Source organism: Schistocerca gregaria, chromosome 5 (assembly GCF_023897955.1).
Source record: "Schistocerca gregaria isolate iqSchGreg1 chromosome 5, iqSchGreg1.2, whole genome shotgun sequence".
NCBI classification, from domain to species: domain Eukaryota; kingdom Metazoa; phylum Arthropoda; class Insecta; order Orthoptera; family Acrididae; genus Schistocerca; species Schistocerca gregaria.
In genome coordinates, this window is record NC_064924.1 from 499,516,373 (window position 1) to 499,541,793 (window position 25,421).

Consider the following 25,421-nt stretch of genomic DNA (forward strand, 5'->3'; position numbering starts at 1 on the left):
ATCACCATTGGATAAGAAACTTCATTTAACCCTTTCGCTGCAATAGATGAACTCCTTGTGTCCTATGCTGAGGTTGCTTTTGTTATGGCTGTACTGCTCACCACATGCTGGTGCCTGTGCCGAGAAACAACATTCTGGCTGATATGAAACACTTATCAGATTTTTTGAAAGCTATTAGGTGAAAAAAATTGATTTTTGTACATCTTACAGTCTGATATCTTCACTCAATAAAAAGCTGAATTTCTTTTTGTTATCTATCAAACTTATTGTGCTGCATCAAATTAATATTCCACAAAATATTAAAGACTTCTCAAATGTAAAAACACACTGTGTAAACTTTGCGTACACTTGATTTCAATCCATAAATTGCAGTGACTGTAATGTAGATAAGATATCAAAATTTTATTTAAAATTGAGAGTAGAAGGATATTTCATTTTGTTCTTGAGTGACTAGGTTTCATATCCAAAGGACAATTGTGCATGATGTGCCCATCCAGGGCCTTGCGCATTATGATTCATGTGGTAAATGATTCAAGATACTGAAGTGAGGTTTTCTACAAATGATGGAATGCAATGCGCCACATATATTGTATGATAAATACTTTTAAAAAATTTTATTCACGGAGATAAAGAAGTAAGTCATCCACAACAGCGAGAGATTGGCAGCTTGGGACACAGTCAAACAACTATAGCACTGCAAGAAAAACCAAAAAGAGTGCACGTACACATCCACAACACCAGGGAAATGGCACAGTGGGATGTGTATGTGTGCCCACAGAAGCCAAAGTGTTAACGACTATGAAACTTCCTGACAGATTAAAACTGTGTGCCGGACTGAGACTCGAACTCGGGACCTTTGCCTTTCACGGGCAAGTGTTCTAACATCTGACCTACCCAAGCACAACTCGCAACCCATCCTCACAGCTTTACTTCTGCCATCTCCTACCTTCCAAACTTTACAGCTCTCCTGTGAACCTAACAGAACTAGCACTCCTGAAAGAAAGGATATCTCATTCTGTTAAGGACTGTGTCTTTAAACTACAGATATACTTTAATCAAATATTATGCAAATAAAGCCCCATAAGTCAAATGGTAGATTCACAATCACGGAACTTGCTGACGAAAACTGTAATTACCTTTCATTAAATTTTGTTTCCCCAAACAAGGAAAGTGTTTGAGAAGCAAATTGAAGATGTGCCTTCCTGACAGTTCTTCCTGCTCCACTGACAGTATTTCAGTTATAAAGATATAGAAGATGTAATGAAAAAAATAGCATACGTATTTTACTAGATAGTTTCTCATTTATTTTACTGTGTACTTTTATCTTTAACATCCCCAACCTCTCACTGCCTGTCTCACAATACTTCATTACTTTATTTCCAGCAAGAGTTTGCTAGCTATCACATTAATGGGTTACGCAGCTGTAGCTCTCACAGACTCATAATCTGCATGTTTGTGTGATGAGTCCATCATGGCCATTCCTGTTAGCGTTCTCAATTGCAGTCTTTCAAAAAATCATTGCCTTGTGTCAGACTCATTCAGTAACAGTGCTTCTCAATCATCCAACCTCACCTCAGAAAATCATGTCAATTAGCTTTTCATTTCTTAATTTTCTTCCTGTTCTCAATGAATGACAGGTTAGTTATTTTATTTCTCCTATTTGCAATCAGTATTACTGAATAGCTAGAAGATCATCATTTCCAGGGGCACAAAAATATAATTTTTGGTATTTCATATAACTATTGATGGAATTTAAAAATTTTGAATGCTTCCATAATCTTCTCATTAAGAGGTATAATCTTGCATTGTAGGTTAACACACTAAGTCAGGTATTGAAGTCAGAATCTGTGTACATGTCTTGAGGCAGCATAACTCGTGGCACCCAAATTAACAGCATTATATTTATCCAGTATTCCAGCAAACTTTACACATAATTCCAAATCTTTTATAAGCTTTTTCTGGGTTACAGCCCCACAACATAGCACAACATAATGAAAGGATATCATTTTATCTGTTATTAAATGCTCATTGTTCATGCAGTAGAACTTAAGCATCAAGCATTATTTCTTTATTACTAACTCTATTCACTGCCCATTTTGCAGACAGTAATACTTATTCCACTGAAGACACCGACAAGGATTGGCTTTTGTTTCTTCAACCATAAAGGTTTTACATTCTTAACATCAAATATTTAACACATTAACTCATCTTTGAAGTAATCAGATCATCAATGCTGTTTTATACATTAGAGTTTGATTCTTAGAGAACTGGTTGACGGGGAGGGCAGGGGGGGGGGGGGGGGGAGAAATCTGTTACTGGTACTTATATATTCAGAAACAGTAATACTTGTTACATCTCCTTTATCGGCCTCCCCCTTGCACAGCACACCCGCTTGTGCAACAGGAAGTTGAACCAGAAAATCCACATGGTGGATTGATCATCATTGGTCTAGTACAATAGCTAGCTCATATGTGATTGTTAGGTACTTTTGCACACTTTTCTAGGCTATTTTAGACTTATTTCATCATCTCTGATCCAGAAATCTGATACATAGACACTATGCAATAAATACAGGGTGTCTAAAATCTTTTGGGTCAAATTGAACAGATGATAGTGGGTTGACAATCAGTTATATTGAGATATGGAACAAATGATCAGAAATGAATATTGATTGTGTTACAGACATACACAGCATAAATTGCATAACAACAACATAATTCATAGTGATTGTTCAAATGGGATTTCCAGTATCAATGCAGGCATGGCAAAGGTGCATGAAGTTTGCCACATTCTCTCAAAGATCCCTCATGTCTGTTGTACCAGGAGACAGGCAGCTTGGACCCTAGCAAAGGTCTTCATCCATTTGTACAGGGATTTCATACTTCAACATCTTGATGTAACACCAGAGGAAAATGTCCAGATGTGTGAGATCTGGTGATTGATTGTGCTGGCCATGGGACAGGACCTCCCCTTCCAACCCAACAATGAGGGTACATGTCAAGGTGCTTGCAGACATTAACATTGAAGTGGGCTGGTGCACTGTTGTGTTGAAACTACATCCTTTAGCAGGCTGCAAGGAGTAAAATCTTCAAGAATTGTGGCAGCACATCTCACAGGAATGCTACATAATGTGGAACAGTCAAATGGGGGAGCAGCAAATAAGGTTATCTTAGTTGATCTTGGACAGTGCCCATCCTTATGATGACAGAGTGGCCATCAGTGTGGGTAGTGTGGAGATTGTCCCCACTCCATACATGGCTGTTGCAGGGGTTGTAAACACCATCATGGTTGAAGTGAGGGCCTCATCCGTGAACAATAACATGGTGTATATGCGGACAAGGGAAAAAAATTAGCGGATTTTTCCCAGATCTCTTGGTTAAAAATACATTTTATCTCTAGTGAAAATACACTTTTTCCGTGTTCAGCGACAGTGTATTTTGCCGGCCGGTGTTTTGGAAAGATCTTTGATGTGCAGCAACATGTACACTGCATATTTTCATATTACAAAAGTATAAATCGAATTTCACCAACAGGAAAAGTTAATGGTTTAAATTAATATACATAGTGTTGCTACAAAAAAAGCAAAGCTTTCGCATATAATATTTGTCTTGAAAATTAATAAGTGACAGGAGAAGCTAAGCTTTCACGTATAATGTTGATCTGTTTAGTGCATGATACATTTTACAATACATCACACATATAAACCAATAAAATTTTTAATACTGACATAAATCTCTGATCTTCTGGGCTCGAAATTCTTCTAAATGGCTCATCAGCAAAGAGTTGATTTTTAAAAGAGAGCAAACGCTCTCTGATTTAAGAAGTTCATCGTACATTCTCTTACAAAGTTCATCTTGTGTAAAAGCAAGTTTACTTTGAAAATAATGCTTCTTGAATAACAGTTTGCATTATTTTCCTGCGACCTGTTATACACTCCTGGAAATGGAAAAAAGAACACATTGACACCGGTGTGTCAGACCCACCATACTTGCTCCAGACACTGCGAGAGGGCTGTACAAGCAATGATCAGACGCACGGCACAGCAGACACACCAGGAACCGCGGTGTTGGCCGTTGAATGGCACTAGCTGCGCAGCATTTGTGCACCGCCGCCATCAGTGTCACCCAGTTTACCGTGGCATATGGAGCTCCATCGCAGTCTTTAACACTGGTAGCATGCCGCGACAGCGTGGACGTGAACCGTATGTGCAGTTTACGGGCATGCGGGAGGCCGGGTGGACATACCGCCGAATTGCTCAACACGTGGGGCGTGAGGTCTCCACAGTACATCGATGTTGTCGCCAGTGGTCGGCGGAAGGTGCACGTGCCCGTCGACCTGGGACCGGACCGCAGCGACGCACGGATGCACGCCAAGACCGTAGGATCCTACACAGTGCTGTAGGGGACTGCACCGCCGCTTCCCAGCAAATTAGGGACACTGTTGCTCCTGGGGTATTGGCAAGGACCATTCGCAACTGTCTCCATGAAGCTGGGCTATGGTCCCGCACACCGTTAGGCCGTCTTCCGCTCACACCCCAACATCGTGCATCCCGCCTCCAGTGGTGTCGCGACAGGTGTGAATGGAGGGACGAATGGAGACGTGTCGTCTTCAGCGATGAGAGTCGCTTCTGCCTTGGTGCCAATGATGGTCGTATGCGTGTTTGGCGCCGTGCAGGTGAGTGCCACAATCAGGACTGCATACGACCAAGGCACACAGGGCCAACACCCGGCATCATGGTGTGGGGAGCGATCTCCTACACTGGCCGTACACCTCTGGTGATCGTCGAGGGGACACTGAATAGTGCACGGTACATCCAAACCTTCATCGAACCCATCGTTCTACCATTCCTAGACCGGCAAGGGAACTTGCTGTTCCAACAGGACAATGCACGTCTGCATGTATCCCGTGCCACCCAACGTGCTCTAGAAGGTGTAAGTCAACTACCCTGGCCAGCAAGATCTCCGGATCTGTCCCCCATTGAGCATGTTTGGGACTGGATGAAGCGTCGTCTCACACGGTCTGCACGTCCAGCACGAACGCTGGTCCAACTGAGGCGCCAGGTGGAAATGGCATGGCAAGCCATTCCACAGGACTACATCCAGCATCTCTACGATCATCTCCATGGGAGAATAGCAGCCTGCATTGCTGCGAAAGGTGGATATACACTGTACTAGTGCCGACATTGTGCATGCTCTGTTGCCTGTGTCTATGTGCCTGTGGTTCTGTCAGTGTGATCATGTGATGTATCTGACCCCAGGAATGTGTCAATAAAGTTTCCCCTTCCGGGGACAATGAATTCACGGTGTTCTTATTTCAATTTCCAGGAGTGTAAATGGATTCATTTCAGCAGTTGCCAGAGAGCACCAGATAAGAGACATCACCACGCTTGCACAGCAACGGTGATGTAGGAAACCCATATTAAAAGATCTTACATTATGTCATAAAAGAAATAAGACATTATAGGATACCCAAATAGTGTCAGAATTTTGTGAACCATACTAAACTGCATAGTTTGCCTTACAGTGCACATTCGTATGTCCAGATTCCCAATGACGTAGGCCTCAACCTGATATGAAGCTTTTTGGAGTGGTTTTCAGGCCATAAATTTTCTATGAGTACCAGTATTGTATTATCTCATGTTTGGTACTTTATCATGGCATAATGCCATATGTGATAGATGATGAAAACATACACTTGGAATGCAGCAAACAGTTGAAACTAGCCATTAGTGTGGAGTAAAACACTTTGTTTCAAATAAATTGACTGCCTCAGTAGGAAAGCATAATAAAAGCCAAATTTCTTTAGCAAACCGACAAAAATAACTTTATTGTTCTGCAAGGCAATTAATGCTTGACTGTCAGAAAGGTGGAAATAAAATAAAATCTGAAACTAGTAATATACTTTAGCCTTCCATAATTATGTAAATGTATTTTAATTCACTTGGTAGCTCCCAGACACAGAAATCCATCTTGTTTTCATTTGACGTGAGAGCGGTAAATGAAGAGGGAACAGAAAATTTGTTAAATGTAAACACGGGTCACATGGAGACTACCCCCACCCCACTACGACTCAGACTTCTCTGCGCATCAGAACGTTAAAAGACTTTTCAAAAATAAGTTCACTTTGTGCCACACATCTTTCTGAAGACTCTGATGCATACAACATACGTCTTTGAGGAAATGTAAGACACAAACCTTGCAATTGATATTGGATAAGATTAGTTGCAACCAGGAGAGCAAGAACTCTTAAGAAAATCTGGACTCTTTATTGCCTATAAGCAAAAAACTTGCTCTTCTGTGTGACATAAAATTAAATATGTTGTTGTTGTTGTTGTGGTCTTCAGTCCTGAGACTGGTTTGATGCAGCTCTCCATGCTACTCTATCCTGTGCAAGCTTCTTCATCTCCCAGTACTTACTGCAACCTACATCCTTTTGAATCTGCTTACTGTATTCATCTTTTGGTCTCCCTCTATGATTTTTACCCTCCACGCTGCCCTCCAATGCTAAATTTGTGATCCCTTAATGCCTCAAAACATGTCCTACCAACCGATCCCTTCTTTTAGTCAAGTTGTGCCACAAACTCCTCTTCTCCCCAATTCTATTCAATACCTCCTCATTAGTTATGTGATCTACCCATCTAATCTTCAGCATTCTTCTGTAGCACCACATTTCGAAAGCTTCTATTCTCTTCTTGTCTAAACTATTTATCTTCCATGTTTCACTTCCATACATGGCTACACTCCATACAAATACTTTCAGAAATTACTTCCTGACACTTAAATCTATATTCGATGTTAACAAATTTCTCTTCTTCAGAAACGCTTTCCCTGCCGTTGCCAGTCTACATTTTATATCCTCCCTACTTGATATTCATACAAGTTGCTCTCTTTTCTCCAAAGGTCTCTTTAATTTTCCTGTAGGCAGTATCTATCTTACCCCTAGTAAGATAAGCCTCTACATCCTTACATTTGTCCTCTAGCCATCCCTGCTTAGCCATTTTGCACTTCCTGTCAATCTCATTTTTGAGACGTTTGTATTCCTTTTTGCCTGCTTCATTTATTGCATTTTTATATTTTCTCCTTTCATCAATTAAATTCAATATTTCTTCTGCTACCCAAGGATTTCTATTACCCCTCGTCATTTTACCTACTTGATCTTCTGCTGCCTTCACTACTTCATCTCTCAGAGCTACCCATTCTTCTTCTACTGTATTTCTGTCCCCCATTTCTGTCAATTGTTCCCTTATGCTCTCCCTGAAACACTCTACAACCTCTGGTTCTTTCAGTTTATCCAGGTCCCATCTCCTTAAATTAGCACCTTTTTGTAGTTTCTTCAGTTTTAATCTACAGCTCATAACCAATAGATTGTGGTCAGAGTCCGCATCTGCCCCTGGAAATGCCTTACAATTCAAAACCTGGTTCCTAAATCTCTGTCTTACCATTGTATAATCTATCTGATACCTTTTAGTATCTCCAGGGTTCTTCCATGTATACAACCTTCTTTTATGATTGTTAAACAAAGTATTACTTATGATTAAGTTATGCTTTGCACAAAATTCTACCAGGCGGCTTCCTCTTTCATTTCTTCCCCCCAATCCATATTCACCTACTATGTTTCCTTCTCTTCCTTTTCCTATTGATGAATTCAAGTCACCCATGACTATTAAATTTTCGTCTCCCTTCACTGCCTGTATAATTTCTTTTATCTCATCACACATTTCCTCAATTTGTCCATCATCTGCAGAGCTAGTTGGCATATAAACTTGTACTACTGTAGTAGGGTTGGGCTTTGTGTCTATCTTGGCCACAATAATACGTTCACTATGCTGTTTGTAGTAGCTTACCCGCAATCCTATTTTTTTATTCAGTATTAAACATACTCCTGCATTACCCCTATTTGATTTTGTATTTTTAACCCTGTATTCACCTGACCAAATGTCTTGTTCCTCCTGCCACCGAACTTCACTAATTCCCACTATATCTAATTTTAAGCTATCCATTTCCCTTTTTAAATTTTCTAACCTACCTGCTCGATTAAGGGATCTGACATTCAACGCTCTGATCCGTAGAATGCCAGTTTTCTTTGTCCTGATAACAATGTCCTCTTGAGTAGTCCCCGCACGGAGATCTAAATGGGGGACTATTTTACCTCCGGAATATTTTACCCAAGAGGACGCCATCATCATTTAACCATACAGTAAAGCTGCATGCCCTCGGGAAAAATTACGGCTGTAGTTTCCCCTTGCTTTCAGCCGTTCGCAGTACCAGTACATCAAGGCCGTTTTGGTTAGTGTTACAAGGCCAGATCAGTCAATCATCCAGACTGTTGCCCCTGCAACTACTGAAATGGCTGCTGCTCCTCTTCAGGAACCACATGTTTGTCTGGCCTCTCAACAGATACCCCTCCGTTGTGGTTGCACCTACGGTACTGCCATCTGGTTCTTACTAGTCAAAATTACAAAAATTTAACTGAATACTAAAACGACGAGAAATTCCCGGAATTCTAAAAATTTCCTGGGTTTTTCCTGGATCTCCGGGGTCATATACACTCTGATTAAAAACTGTGTTTAGCTTGACACTGTAGCACTGCATTGGATAATCCATTGACACAAGTGAATGCAGGGCTCAAAATCTGTTGGTCCCTGTGTTTGCACATGCCCTTTATGATAGTGATATGATATATGTGCCACAAATACTCTCCACACTGTATCCCTTGAAGTGTGCATTTCTCTGGCAAGTTGACAGGTCCAGAGATAAACTTCTTCCAGTTACGATAACAGCTGTTGGGGAAGTGTCCTCTGTACATTTATTTGCTTTACAGGAACATCATCCTGCCACACCATACATTAAATGTACGTCTTCTATCCCTCATGACAAACATACAAATACAGAGTAACACACCTCACCTTGGTCACTAGCTGTCTGATGCAATGGACTACTAACACCAGTGACAGTGGTGTGTGCACCAACGTGATGCATGTGGTCTTCATATGACTCATGTACTGTGAGCTAAGTTCTGCACACAGTGTCTGGTTAGTGTGCAGAGGTGTGCACTGTTTATCATCTGTTGCTTGTTCCAGTGCTCAACAAACACATGAGATCTTTGCAAGAGTGCAGTAGAACTGCATGCACCAATGCAATACATGCTTTTAGACTATCGGTCATCACTTGAACAATTACTATGAGTATTGTCGTTGTTATGCAGTGTATGCTGTGTATGTTCATAACACACTAAATATACATTTCTGTAAGTTGGTTCCCCGTATCAGTATAATCAGTTCTGGACCTTCTATCACCTGTTTCAATTTGACCCAAAAGATCTGAGACACCATGAATACACAAAACAGAAAACCACTCACTGAAAAGCAGAAGTTTTGAGTTGTTGACTGGCACACACAAAAGAAAGAATACATGCTAGCTTTTGGAATTGTCCTTTGATGAGCTAGAGTAAAACAAACACACACACACACACACACACACACACATTTATATTCCTGCATGGTGTCAGCTAGACTAACCATGCCAATGCTATTTTGTGGCAGGTGGACTGGTTGTGGTGGGCTGGTTTTAGATAAGGTAGGTAAAGGGCGAGGGAGGTGGGGGAGGGACTAGGGACTGGGTGGTGGGTGACTTAGAGGGGATGGCTGGTTTGCTGGTTAGGAATGTAGAGGGAGGGGTGGCACATACATGAGCTGGCATCACTGTAGTGGTCAGTGGAAAGTGTCACACACTGAAGGCGATGTGTGGACCTGAATTAGGAGGGGGTGACAGGACAGAAGGAGGGGAAACCATTGGTTGGAGGCTGCAATGACAGTGGGTTACCCAAGTTTGAGACCAGGGTGATTACAGTAGTGGTGAATGTGTTGTAAGGATAAGCATAGTTCAGAGAAGCTAGTGGCAGAGTGAAGGATCCAGATGGCTTGGATTGTGATGTTCCAATTTTCACCCCATATTGCTTTCAGTGTTTGCCACTTCCCACCAGCCAATACAGACGTGCCAGTTCACATACCTGCCACCTTCCTTCCTGAATACCTAGCCATGGCTACTTCACAGCCTGAGTCATCTGGATTGTTCCTTCCACTGCCAGCCGCTCTGTACTATGCAGATCAGAGTTATCCTTACAAGAAGTCCTGTGCTCTCTCAATTGTCCTGGTCTCAGTCTTAGGAGACCCACTGTCCCTGCACCCTCCAGGCAACAGATTCCCCTTCTTCCATCCTGTTTCCATCTCCCAGTTCATGTCCCCATCTTGCCTTCAGCATGTGCCACTTTGTACTGGCCTCTACAGTTGTGCCAGCATATGTACTTGCCACACCTCTCTTTTGAATTCCTAGCTAGCAACTAGCTGCCTCCCTTCAGACTGCTAGCCCACCTTCAGTATCTCCCTCTCCCTCTCCCTCTCCCTCTCCCACCTGACACTACCTATACCACAACCACTCCACATGCTGCAAAACAGTATCAGCGAGGTTGTCTAGCCGGCACCATATATGAGAGTAGGTATGTATATATATATATATATATATATATATGTGTGTGTGTGTGTGTGTGTGTGTGTGTGTGTGTGTGTGTGTGTGTGTGTGTGTGTCAACAACTTAATGCTTCTGATTTTAGGTTAGTGGTTTCCTTTAATATTAAAGTATTTATGTTGTACAAGGACTTTCCTACAACATATATTCATAAAAAGTCTTCAAAATTCACATACAGGTGCCTCACGAGACTTTCCACATCTAATGTAGCTGATATTGTGTTGGCAGAGGTGTATAGGCTGCAGAATCAAAACAAAATAATTGTCAGGCCTTGTAAGGGCAATTGCCTTCTATTAGTATATCTTGCTGTAGTGAGACAACCACAGAAGAAATAGAGTGGGTACAAGCAGGACACTTTTGGTAATGTACATCAAAACAAATGCAGACTCAAGGAAATGTTTTCACAGTGTAGATAAAACATATTTATTACTTCTTTAAGAAACAACACTTAGGGGGCAGTTTCTTTGGACTTACAGTATCTCCTGTAACTAAAGAACTAAAATTATGTGAGTTATGAAAAAAGAGAATATTGAGATATAATTCCTTGCATGCTCGGTTTATCTTGTAGGACAAAATAAATGTAGTAATCCAGTTATTACACTCAGTAGATTCAGTGCCGTAAGTTTTGTTATCTTGCACTAATTCTGTGTTACACTGAACTAAAGAGGGCTGTGCAGAAGATGTCAGATCATAATGTGCAAAAGCCAAAGATGATGAAGGTATTATATCCCATATTTATCTGGCACTTGTTTCACATTCTGTGCTGTCTGAAATGGACATTACAAAGAAATTCTTCAAGTGAAGCTACACTGTTATAACCTGAAGTTGTCAATAGGGGCAGTGAACTACACTCGTGTGCAAGCATTGTTTGAATGTTTCCACAGGCTGATTAATAAAGTAAAAGTTTGCCTTTACTAACCTACAGCTTTGTGCTACCTGCTTTCTTATGTTCTAACCATATTAATACTGATACTATGTCATATCTTTCTTCTCACGTTATTAAGTCATAGTTATTATACAGGATTCTTCTTCTTCTTCTTCTTCTTCTTCTTCTTCTTCTTCTTCTTTTTCTTCTCCTCCTTCTTCTTCTTTGTTTAACCATCTTTCTCCTACTTTGATACCTAATAACATTTCCTTTCATCCAAATTTACCATGTACCACAGTATACTATACACATGACTTGTTATTTCTATTCTTCCTGTGTCTCTGCACACATTTTATTGTATATCTATTTCTTCTTACTTCTTTTCATAGTGTGGAGTGTGCTAATCTCTCCCATATCAGATTTTACGTAAAACAGTGTTTAAAATATACAAGTAATTTACAGTCATCTGTTGTGCATGACTTATAAATTATTCAGATTTCTGGTGCACTGTCACTGTCTTAAAAGTCTGTGCAGAACCATCATCATTTGAAGTGCAAATGAATGAAAGATGTTCCAGCTTATTTTAACTGATTAAATCTCAGTCTGTAATTACAAGTTAGTTAGGATATATTGTACAGTTAAAATCAGTATATTTTGTTTTGCAGGTAAGATAATGTAATGTCTCAAGAAATTTCTACGACTTTTTGTTTGAATGGATGTAGATTTGTAAGCACTTTAGTGAAGAGTTTTACTTTTCAGTTTTCTCTGTACATGCCACAGCGAGTTGAAATCAGCAGCTGGGCACTAGCTGATCATCACATTCCTGGATTCCTGAGTCCTCAGGCTATGATGCGTTTCATTGGGAACCCTTATTCTTCTCTTCCCAGGTGACAGGACACAAGAACAACATGTACGGCCCACAGTGCATGCTTGTTTGTGTAATTGCTTGCTGTCTTCTGTGTTGTCGTACAAGTGTGTGTGTGTGTGTGTGTGTGTTAATAATGTGTGACTAGTGTTAATGTTTGTGAAAAGTCTAGTGTAAATCTTCCCTTATTGCTTGAAGTGTGTGCGTGTTTAGTCACGTAGCATAAATCTCCTAAGTGTTTCTAAGTGTTTAAAGAGCTGTCTTTTGAGAACTAACAAAAGTTTTATGCTTGCTTGTATAATTTTAAATTACATTTTTCATTTTATATGAATGACCCTTGTTATTGTATAATTTGACATTTTGAAGTTCAGCAGATGTAAAATTTTTGACAGTGATAAAGTGCAAAAGATCTCCAGTTCAGTCTCCATTCAGTCCTAGTCAATTTTCACTTCTTTCACCTCTGATAATTTTTGTTCATGTGAAAAATGCCAATTTGCTCCATGGTTCTGAATCCATATTAAACTCTTGATCCCCATAAAGTTATCTGGGTAAGTCAGTTCAAAGGCCATAGGAAAGCAATAGCATACCATGTATAAGTGAACTGTGCCTAGTAAAACACTGTGGTGTTCAACCCAGAATTTGAGCTTATGACAGCTTTACCTCTTTTTACAGTCATACTTTAGGCAGAATAATATTTGATACTGACATGTGAAAGTAGATGTATGAAGCATAAATATATGGAGGTGGAACACTGGCAGGATGACCGAAGTGAAAGGGAAGACATTTGTGGATATGACAAACAAGTGTGTTCAAATTTTGAATGATAATGTGTGAATTCTGCTGTGAAGTGGAGCAAATCATACTCATGTGGACTACTGGTGCTCTGAAATCTAAAAAAAAACTCTTTTGCCCAGAGGATGAGCCTCAACAAAGAAGAACATTCTTTCCAAAATTAGTGCTCTTCTATGTTCACTCTGTCCATAGATCTTATAGAAAAATATTTCTCTGTCACCTTTCACTAAATGTTCAACTTCTACATCTTTTCTTGCAATTCTCACTTACATTGAGCCACTATATCATTTTTATTTCTACATTAGCAGATGACACAATGTTTTTCCAAGCTTTTTATTTCCATCACTACAAGGATATTGTAAAAGTTCACAGTGACAAATGTTGTAATCATCTTTTGCTATCATCGGTCTGATGTCTCATGTGACAGTCAAGTTGGAAATAGAAAAATAAATTAAAAATTTCTGAGAATGCTGATAATCCAACACGCTGCTGTCATATGCAAGTACATATGTGAATGTTTTGTTGAAAGGAATTAAGAGGAAAATTGATTACTGTGCTTTGTTGCCAATTAGGATGTATATAGCTAAGAAGAAGAACATATTTATGTTGTTTCCATACCCTTTTGTTAGGTGATTGACAGTATATTTCATTGCAGACACAAAAAAAGTATTGTTCTTCATATGAAAGTTGTGGAGGATGATAAATTGCATGTCTCATTGTCAGAGACTGTAGATACAGTGTTTCTTCAGGATCCAGTAACTAATATTTGGCTTACTTAACCCACATTTTTAGATTGACTGTTTTTGAGCATAATAACTATAATATGGAATAATGATGTGCTATAATTGATCTGTTTCTCACCATTAATATCTTCTAATCTTTATCATACTTTACATTTGCTTGACACACACTGTGCAAAAACTAATTAAAATTCATACAAGTAGTTGCGGTAGCATGAAGTGTTATTTAACCTGGACCAACTGTCACGATTGCTCTTTTACAATTCCTCAAATATTTCCATGCAGCATATATGTGGCATTACTTGATTAATGTAATGGCATGTCTTTGCATTTTCTTGAGGAGAAGTACATAAGATACCGTTTCTTGTTGCAGTACAACTTGGATTTCCGAGGCCTGTCTTCCCGTGGCACATCCGGGTCTCCATTCCGCGACGAGGATGGGACAGGGGCCGGAGCTGGGGGTGAGGGAGGCAAGATGGGTGGTGCCCCTGGCTCCGATCCCTCCATCTGACAGTTCGGGATGGCCCGAAGGGCCAAGGGCGACGCGCGCCGTACCAGGGTGTCTTTCCTTTTGTTCTGAGGCCCTGCTGCGGCCTGCCGAGGAAATCAGCAGGCAGTACATAAGAGAGGCTGAGACTGGAGCCTGCTGCCAGCACTGCTCCTTCAGATGAAATACTAAGCCAGCTGATATTATCAAATTGCCAATTCTTGGCAAGCACTTGTAGATGTTGCTAACATATGAGACTATGGAGAACATTTGTTTCTGTGGGCTTACATCATGATAAGAGACAAAAATGTATATGTTACATTCTCAGGTTTTGGCATTTGACATCTTCCATTAAAGGCAGAAACTATCTCTCTGCCTTTGATATAGTGTTTGGTATCACCCCTGAAACTTGTATACTTTTTTATGCAAGGATGACTTCATTTGCTTATGTTTTTGATAAGCATGCCTTCTGTACCTTTGTGTTTCCCCCAACGCCCATCCCTATCCGTATCCCATACCTCTAGTTCTAGTTCTTTTAAGGGAATCTCCAATTAAATTTGTGTGTGAGTTCTTACTTTGTTGTTCTTTTTGCCCAGTAGAGAGAGATTTTTTTGTACAAATTACATGAGTCATCTGTGATAAGTCTCCTCTTCTATAAATTTCAGTATTGTTAATGAATACCCGCAATAAATAGGTTTCATTTTCACCGTGTTATCTGTTGACCATTACATAGTTTGTAACTGTGATTATTATGTCTTATTATTTAAATGTTGTAAATGTATTTTTATACTAGACCAGTGTTTAATCATATATTGTGCTACACCATCATATATTTGGTGTGGTGACCTGTTCCTAAACATCAAATAACATTAAGTGAAAAATAAAAGACTAGGAGTTTTGTCTTCATTGAATGAGATTTACATTGCTATAGGGAACTTCACAAAGTGTGCAGTGAGGTTATTTGACTGAATTGTAAGTGAATTGTACAGTTGTTTTTAGACTGTTGTAATCCAGTTATTGTATGAGTATTCAATTATATATATGCATTGTATTTATACGTTATAGCTAGTAATGCGCTCCTTGTGGTAATGCTTTATTACTCATGTGAGTGCATTTCATCCTTTGCAGTATTTCTCTTACCTGTGTATGCAACAAAACGAAAAAGAAAACTAGCAGTAAAGCAATAAATGATCTCCAGCACACATTTGCTAGTCAGACTGCAAGTGTAAGGCAATGCAATAAGATCAGTAAATCATTATATAACAATGGAAAGGCAGTACCAGTGTGAGGAAATGAAGTAGTCTCACAAGCATGTTAGTTCATCTGGCTGTTACATGATGGACAATGATGTTAAGTATTACTTCTACATGATACCTTGCAGAGGCTGTTTTAGGTTTAAGAAAGCATGAGCTTCTTAACATTCCACTTGTGCAGCAGCAGGATGTGAAGGTGCTGTTGTTCGTTATTTGATATTGTGTGCTGATATGGAGAGGAACCAAGCATTTTCATGTGTCTCTGTGAATATCAGCTGACAAAAGTTATAACTGTGCCTGCAAACTATGACATTTTTGTGTGGGAGATTTATTTGAATTTATAAAAAAAATTTCTCAATTTATACACAACCACAATAGCTTTAACTGTAGCAAGCTGTCAGTGTCAGCATTAAATTGTTTTTACATATCAGGTGAGGAAGTCATCTACAATCTTGTGTACCCTTGTGGTATTCATAACAGTAATTAGCTAACCAGTGAAGTATAAACATGATGCCTTAAAGACAATAAATAGCTGTGCACTTAGGAGTGAGTGTTGTGCACTAGATAACAGTGTGTTGACATACAAATTGTTTAGAGACACAGGCTATGCCAACAGAATTAGTTCAGGAATATGAACATCCACTACTGCTATAATTATTACTACCACCACCACCAGCATCATAATTAATTTATAGGTAAAAATTCTCTTTTGTGTGAACTAATGCATTATGAGGGCTTCAAAAGAAAAATTTATGTTGCAATTTTTACTGTAATTTGTGTAGTTTTGTCAAACACACCCCTCATTACAAATCTGCAGGATAGTATTAACCACACTTTTCGTTCTTATGGCTATGTTTGGCTGTTTTATCATGGCTCAATGCTCTTGTTTCTATATTCATTACTTCTATCTGTTGCATCCTTATTTTTCATGCCGTAATGTTGGGTAATCAATGGTGGCTAAATACACATCTGTTGTCATGTCCATTTATTTGAATTTGAAAACAATATACTAACTACTACTGTGAGGTACGTTTGGACATATCAGCTAGTCTGGCATACATATTCAACAGTGGAATGAAAACACATAGGTTTTACTAACAACTATACAAATCGAACAGAAACATTGAGTTTGCACAGTTTCTCACTGGATGTAAATTTTTTATTTAGTTAGCTGTTAATACTTATAGTTAGCATCATGTTTTTTATGGAATTTCCCTTTAAATGACTGACTACTGTTTCCTACATCATCTGAATGAGAAACCAGTCAATCAGATTATCATTTCACATAACAAAAAACCTATTAGGTATAGGTATTTAATTTACTTTCATAGAAATTAACGACTTGCATTTCTCATATCATATATTTTTTTCTGTCTAACCAAAATGTGGTAATATAGTATATGGAGATGTACAGTACTGTGTATATGATTAGTTTGTGTGTCCTCAATGAAGATTAACAAAACTGTAGTAACAAAAGAGAAAATTATTATTTTAAGAATGTAGGAAAAGACAGATTGCTACCTACCGTAAGGAAGACACGTCAAGTTGCAGACAGGCACAATTAAAAGACAATTATATAAAGCTTTTTGCCACAGCCTTCATCAATAAAGGGAGACACACACCATTCATACACACAATCTGGCATATCTCTTGCACACACAGCCACTAACTCCAGCATTCAGCCCGATGCTTGACTTGGCGATCATATGTGTGTGAGGTGTGCCTGCTTGTGTGTATAAATGGCGTGTGTCTCTCTTTACTAATGAAGGCTGTGGCTGAAAGCTTTACATAAGTTTATTTTAATTGTCCCTGTCTATAACTTGTGTCATCTTTACAGTAGGTAGCGATCTATCTTTTGCTACATTGTTGATATTCCTGCCTGGTGTTTCCATTGTTTGAAATTGTTATTTTAGTCATTCTGCAGGTTGAGCACATTGTGTAGCGAGTATGCATCAAAACTACTCTTTCTTACTCAAGTAATGAAATTGACAGAACAAAAATTTAAGATATTACCCCATTTCTTCATAACAAGAGGGAAATGAGGTTCACAATGTTTCTGTTACATCCTGGGTGTACTAGGCTACTGGTGTCTGGACATGAAAGATCAGTGTCATTCTGGATTTTGATGAGTGGTTTTCATCTGTAATATGTAATTCATTGTAATACCTTGGTGTTTTAACACTAAATTTTCTTAAGGAACCTAATTCATCTTTAATCTGTTTTGGAAATATGTACAATTGTATGCATTGATAGAATATTGTATTTTATTTTTAATACAGTCTGCATGGCTGTTATTTCATTGTCATAGAGCTGTTTGTGAAGTTATTCCATATGTTTTTCTTTTCTTAATGTAGATTGCAGTTTGGATGATATAGTTAAGATTCTGTACCTAACATTTCTAATAACAAGCCAGAAAATAATGAATAAAAATCAAGGACAGGCAACTAGTCATCTGTTGGTCAATTGTGTGGCAAATAAGCATACTTTAAAGAATGAGAAAAAACACACAATACTCACAAATACTTCTTTTGCAGAAGTAAGTGTGCATGTTGATGGTGAGGAGGGGGGAGGGTAGGGCCTTGTTTACACTATAACAAGGAAGACTCAAAAGTTTGTAAGTTTTTTTAGTGCGCCCTTGTACAGCTGGTCATTCATCAGCAGCTGAGTATTGTTTGATCTCAATTTTTTTGTGTATAGCTTTTTAAATTGGTCCTTACAGTGAGATTCATTTCTCTCACTTAAAAATTTCGTCTTCTTTTGTTTACGGTATCCCAAAGAAATAAGTCCATAGCTACAAATAGTGTAAATACAAGACATACTAATCACAAAAATGTTTATATTTGCATTGGTACAACTCTAATATGACCATCTCAATATAAAGAACCACCGACCCTTTTTTCCAAAAAACAACTGTCTGATATTAAATTTATGGGAGTTACCAAGTATCCTTAATTTAGCAGACATAAGATATTCTTAATACCTGTAGCATATGCTTTATACAGCCGGTTATATTCAATGCCTCAAGTACAATCTTTGTAATTCTAGTATGACTAGTATTGTACATTTATCAGTTTACAGAGACGGTTATGTTCATTTAAATAGTTAATTAGTCCATCTTTTACTTTAACTACAAATATTTTTGTCACGCATTACCCTTAATGTTATTGATATCAGATGAAAATGTTTGTGATAATAGTAAACATATTGTTTCATTTGCCGTATTTCAACACTGATTCTATTATTTTGTACAATGATGATGACAGAATTAAATTTTCTGTGACTTCAACACTATATTTCACGAGTAAAAATGAGACCATATTTGCACGCTGTAGGTAACATCAGCTCATCGTTATATCTCTAAATAATCTTTCATGCTATCTATTGATTAATTCACCCAGCACACAGACTGTCCACACAGCCAGGTTAATGATCTTTATTTTTTTATTGCTGTACTAACTTTTGACAAGTCATAATGAGCTCTTGTTTGCTGCTTTATTTTTTCTAGGTGTTGTGTCTGTATGTGGAACTTTTTGGAACTCTGTTGCAGTACTACAGATTAACTTCAGTGAACCAGACATGGTTCTATCCTTGTTTTGATATATTTTTTTGTTATAATTTAATTCTCCTTTCTTGTTTCCATCATTACATTCCAGATATTTTTGTTGTTTTCTGAATTATAAATGTTTGTATTGTTTAGTTATTTTCTTCTTTATATTTTTGTTTAATTTTGATAAAACTTTAGGATTTATAAATGATATGAACAGTTTTTTATTCAACTGAAAACAGAACATTAAAAAAAAAGCCTTTTGAAAATTTGTACTTAAGAAATTTGTCATTCACTTCTTCATGCTTATGTGTCCTCCCAGCTTTATTCTGATGCTCTTGTGACAGTATTACACATTTTGGATTTTTAAAAAATTATTTTGCAAACCTTGATTTTAGTAGGCTCTTTTGAATATAATTTCAACTTTATAACTTGACTGTAGTAACTTTTGCACATATGGCACTATTATTGTTGTCTATATTTAGATAACACCATAGTTTTAGTGCTGTTTTTGCAGTGTTCACCAGTTACGATATGCCATGAGTGCAAAAAAATATAGTACTGACTGAATCAGTAATTCTCTGTGATAACATCTCAAGATAAAACATTTTTCAGAGAATTTGTTGACAGAGTTAGTTAATTTAGTGAAAAATGTTTTTATATTTCATAGAAACATAATAAATTAATTTCTTGAATGTATGATCTGCTAATTTAATAGCTGCCCTTTCAAAGTAACTGACTTAGCAAGCTGAGGAAAGATCATTTCTAACTTCAAACAGTTACTTCTCCTTTCTTAAAGAAGCCTTACAGCATATGCATAATAGGCCTAAATTTTGATTTATCTTTACCTGTGCCCTCTGATACATGCTATTATGGTAACAATGCCGAAGTATGAATCATTGAGGTTTATTTGTAAGTGAATGGATGTTTTGCTCAAGGACTGTTAAGACTGCATAACTTCATCACCTCTTACACTCCTGGCTTTCTTTTCCGTTCTGAAGTTATCTAAAATGCCATCAAATGTACGATCACTATAACTAAAAACATCAAATGCATGACAACCAGTCTCATTGTAGAGCCTTCTAAACTGCTGGGGACTTCTAATAATCACGAATACTTCTTAGCTAAAATCATGTTCAAAATTATGAGCTCGGAAATTTAACAACGGAAAATCCAGAATGGAATAATGACAATATTTTCAAAAAGTTAGACTGCTACTCACCATATAGTGGAGATGCTGAGTCACAGGTAGGCACAACAAAAAGACTGTCAAACAAAAGCTTTTGGGCAAGAAGGCCTTTATTGACATTAGACAACACACATGTGCACACTCAAGCACAGTCACACAGAGGCCAGACTCTGCAGCCAGAGACTTTGGTCATGAGTATGAGAGTTGCTTTTGCATGAGTGTGTTTGTGGGTACTTTGTTTAAATCTGATGAAGGCCTTTTTGTTTGACAGTCCTTTTGTTGTGCCTGTGTGTGACTAAGCATCTCCGCTATATGGTGGGTAGAAATCCATCCTTTTCATAATAAGGTCAGAAATTATTATATAGTTTGCACACTCTTAGAAAGTAAGTATGTTGTTTGAGCTGAAATAGTGAAGTGTTACCAGTATGAAATTGAAACCTTTTTTAACTTTGATCAGCAGAGGAAATAGCAAACTGCATGGTAAAAGTAATTAATTCATTTTTCAAAGTAGCACATTGGTATATAAATATCAAATTCCATAGCACAAATTTCAGTCCAGGCAAATTCCACAACTCTGCGTAATATCGTCATCTAGAGTGTTATCAAATTGCCTTTGCTTGACATCTGGTTCTACACTGTAGCTTATGGACCAAAGGCCAAAGATGTCCATGAAAATGAACTGAAATGATCGTATGGCATTGTTGGCCGGGAGGCCCCATGCAGGGAAGTTCGTCCACCGTATTGCAAGTCCTTTTTAGTTGACGCCACTTTGGTGAGTTGCACATCAATGATGATGAAATGATGATGAAGAACACACAACACCCAGTCATCACGAGGCAGAGAAAATCCCTGAACCCGCTGGGAATCGAACACAGGACACCATGCGCGAGAAGCGAGAACACTACCGCAAGACAACAAGCTGTGGACAGGGATGTCCATAGTCAGTTATAACATATCACTGTTTGTATAATGGCAAGGATTATTGATGAAGTAACTCGATTGTAGCTTGCTCTGTGTACCGAAGTAGTTTTGGAATAAGTAATGTTAACGTAAGTTTATTTTTGTTGGCTTGAGTTCAATAGTGTTAGATGTTTCATACCATCTCATTATTATCTAAACTGTCTTAAACATATTTATTGTTTTCTCAACTCACTTGAAGTACACTGTCAGAATGCAGCAGAGTGGTGGTCCATTAATCGTCTATCTGCAGATTGTCATCATCTTTTGGCCTAAAAATATGCAGTGTGTTGGTGTACAGAAATAAAATACTCAATTTCCTGAAACAGTGGCTGTTTTTATGGCATATTGCTTATTGTTTTCATCTGATTAGACCCTTTATTTTGTTAGGTACATTCTCCTAGTAAATTACAGATGAACTAATGTTTATTAAGGTCAGTCACAAACAATGGCTAAACCATAAGAAGCTGCTGGTGCTTTGTTTGCAGTGCTGTTTATGGTGATGAGTACATACTGTATTGATAAGTTTAACTCAGTGTAGGAATAGCATATCAAACTTCAAGGTTCAGTAGTAGAACAATGGTATCAGAGAAATTGATGAAATTCTGTAACATCGTGTGCGTTTATCTCCAACATTAGCAGGTTTGCTTCTCTTTCTCACTGCCTCTCTCTCCTTCCCTTTGCCACTGCCCCTTCTTTATGCTCTCCCTACTTCCTTTTCATGCAGTTAATTAGCTATTTCCATATGGTTTTTGTTTCTTTCATCCATTCTTTCAGTGTATTTTCAATATTGCGTTCTGGAGTCAGAGTCACATTGCTGTCCTTGCTGACTAGCTTATCAGGCTGTGCCTCTCTCTTTAGCCTTCAGTATCCTGTTTATGTTTGACCATTCAGTATTTAAATGCTTTGAACTGCAATGAACTGAGATTGATTTACATATATATAACACATTATTTCAGAAGGAGGGTAGTCATAATAAAGCTCTTATTTTGGTTAAAATTAGTTCATCACCTGTAGATTGACATAGAATGACTTATTTACCTTCATTTTCCAAGCTACTTGCCAAATAAGGAAAATAATTTCCATATTTTTTTATTTTTTTTTTTTAGCATATTAATTTCTTGCTAGGTAGTTCCTGATATCTTGTAAGTATAAGACAGATCAAATGCAACAACTCACATAGGTTCTTAATTGTAATACTCACAGATTGTGGATGACATCCTCATTATAAATTTTGCAAATATTGTGATAGAATTATCATTGTTATGAAAGCAGTTTATATGGATGTATGCTCAAAGGTGAATACATGGAGATTCTAAAATTATGAAAATGTTTCAATTGGTTTATTAAGAGTTAGCAGTGGAACTGGTGCAATATTGTTGTGTACTCATGTATAACTCAGGGTAGAATTTTGATACAGCAATACTCATTACTATAGGTGTAATTTTTTATTTGTCCATGCATGTGATGTATGTATATGTACTGTTCCCTATTTGTGTTCCATAAATGTTGTCAACTGTAAATATGCTGGAAACTTTTTCAACTCTCAGAATCAACTGTATGTATCCCCAATAAACTCTAGTATTTTGTATGTTCAGCCATGTATTTATTACTGTTGTTATTATTTATGTATATTTTTTACTTTATTGTACACTTTGTATATAGTCATAGGCGAAGAGCTAAAAAATATATCCATTTAAAATGGACAGTTTTATTCTTTCTTGTAATAAGTTTCATTACCCATACCAGGTGTACAACATTTATTGCAGCTATTTAAATTTTCATTTGCTAATGTTTGTTTCATTTTATTTTTACCCATATATTGTAGTTGTACTTATCAAATACAACTTCTAATACATTTAAGAAACAGCCTGCATAATAATTAAACATGATATAAAAAAATTGACATTGAAAGGTTATCATCTATATATCAAAGAGCATAACGAACAAGGACAGAGGTTTCCCAGCTGGTAGAAGTGTTTGCACAGATCTAGTACATCTTCTAAGCAGAATTAATTCTCTGAGCTTTGCTGTCATCTGTGTATCACTATCTCACCATAGTTCTGCTTCTCTATGTGGAGTGTCATCTATTTCATATACTGTAAATGCCCTGTGGGCTGTGAACATGCCACATGTATTTCACTGTTTGAATCCTTCAACACACACAAATTTTCTACTTTAAGTAACTCATTTACTTTTCTTTGGGAGAGTCCGTGTTGTTAACTTAACAGGATACTGTTGAGAATTCATTAAAATATAAATGTCTATTTTAATTCAGCAGGCATGTCTTGCAGAAGAAAATGTGCAACCTTGACTGAAATATTTAAATATATGTGAGATTTATGTATATGAAAAGGTATTACAATCATATTGTGTAGTATGGCTAAGCAGTGAGCTTCTGTATTTGTGGTAGTCCTGCCACCAGTGCTTTGAGCAGCAAATGAATATTCTTGCACAATGGTTATCTCCTCTAGCCATGTGTATGATCATGCAGAAAATGTTTTTTATTGTACGTATGCAGCACATAATATCTTGTGGGAACGAGAATTAATAACTTGAGTTTAGGTTTTGGAAATTTGTTAATACTATGAGAGAGCTTAACTGGCTGTGTCCTATAAATGTTTGGGTCCACAAAATTTGCCACTGTTAATGTGCACAAGTACAGGGTAGTTATCCATATCTTGAATTACAACAGAATTGTTTTGTCATAGCCATATCCTGAACAAGCATACAACACATTCAACATGTTGCCAATTAATTATTTGACAAATTTGTACCTGGTGTCTAATTTAAAGAAAGAATTTGTTATTTATTACATACAGCCTTACATTATTTATGCATTTTTATTTGTGAAACTGAGTTTAGCCTCTCCCCATGATATATTAGTGAAATAAAGGCAATGAGGGAAGTTTGTTACACAGTAAATGTGTGTTTTGCTACTTATGAATCTATGTTGTGAATGTGCATTCTGTCTGACATCCAATATCTATGTGAGACCTTAACTTTTCCCGGCGAATCGAATGCCACCATCCAGCTCAGGGTGAAGGAGTACTTCGCCCCTTGGTTCACAGGGCCCATGTTATCTCAGACCCTGAAAGTTGGGCAGCTGAGCTAGCACATCTCGAAGTCACCTTTCGTCAGAATGGTTATAGTGAGAAGCAGATCAAATGTGTGTTGCACCATCAGCCTTCTGTGCAACGGGTGAGTGATAATAGCAACGAAGTGTCATTTTTGCCTTACGCAGGAAGCATTTCCAATAGGAGGCTTAACAATGGCATATTTCAGTATGCTTGGGCAAACAACCTGAATTTATGGCACTCCCCAAGATAGTGTTATAGGGCCTTTGCTGTTTCTTACCTATCTAAATGATTTGGGAGACAGTCTGAGCAGCTGTCTTAGGCTGTTTGCAGATGACACTGTCATTTATCAACTAGCAAAGTCATCACAAGACCAAAACAAATTGCAAAATGATTTAGAAAAGATAACAGTATGGTGTGAAAATAATGAAAAGTGGCCATCCACATGAGTGCTAAAAGAAATCTTTTAAACTTCAGTCAAATCTAAAAGCCGTAAATTCAACTAAATACCCAGGAATTGCAATTACAAACAAATTTAATTTGGAAGGAACACACAGAAAATGTTGTGCAGAAGGCTTACTAAAGACTGCATTTTATTGGTAGGCCAGTTAGAAAATGTAACAGTTCTACTAAGGAGTACATTGAAAAAGTTCAAAATAGGGCAGCACATTTTGCATTATCACAAAATAGGGGAGAGAGTGTCACTGAAATGATACAGAGTTTGGTATGGACATTGTTAAAACAAAGGTGTTTTTTGTTGTGGAGCAATCCTCTCATGAAATTCCAATCACCAACTTTCTCCTCTGAATGTAAAAATATTTTGTTGACGCTGACCTGCATAGGGAGAAATGATCACCATGATAAAATAAGGGAAATTAGAGCTTGTATGGAAAGATATAGGTGTTAGTTGTTTCCATGCGTTATATGAGATAGGAATAATAGAGAATTGTGAAGATGGTTCGATGAACCCTCTCCCAGACACTTAAATGTGGTTTGCAGAGTATCCATATAGATGTAGATGAATTAATGACGTGTTACATATGTGATTAAAAGCATTAAATATTATAGGGCCACAACATTTGAGTGTTTTATTGGAAATGTTATTCACACTATTTGAACTTTATAGAGT

General features: G+C 37.7%; 1 protein-coding gene across 4 annotated transcripts in view; it reads left to right on the plus strand.

Moving 5' to 3' along the window:
* LOC126272870 (alpha-catulin) overlaps positions 1–22,921 on the plus strand; it is a 396,855-nt gene extending 373,934 nt beyond the window's left edge. For 2 of the 4 annotated variants that reach the window (XM_049976091.1, XM_049976093.1), the window contains exon 11: positions 14,159–22,921. In XM_049976091.1, the coding sequence (XP_049832048.1) occupies positions 14,159–14,296 (138 nt within the window). In that variant the 3' untranslated portion in view covers positions 14,297–22,921. Of the gene's footprint in view, positions 1–12,147; positions 12,299–14,158 lie in introns of all 4 variants that reach the window. The other 2 variants (XM_049976092.1, XM_049976090.1) reach the window with 2 other exon arrangements.
* The last annotated feature ends 2,500 nt before the right edge of the window (positions 22,922–25,421 follow it).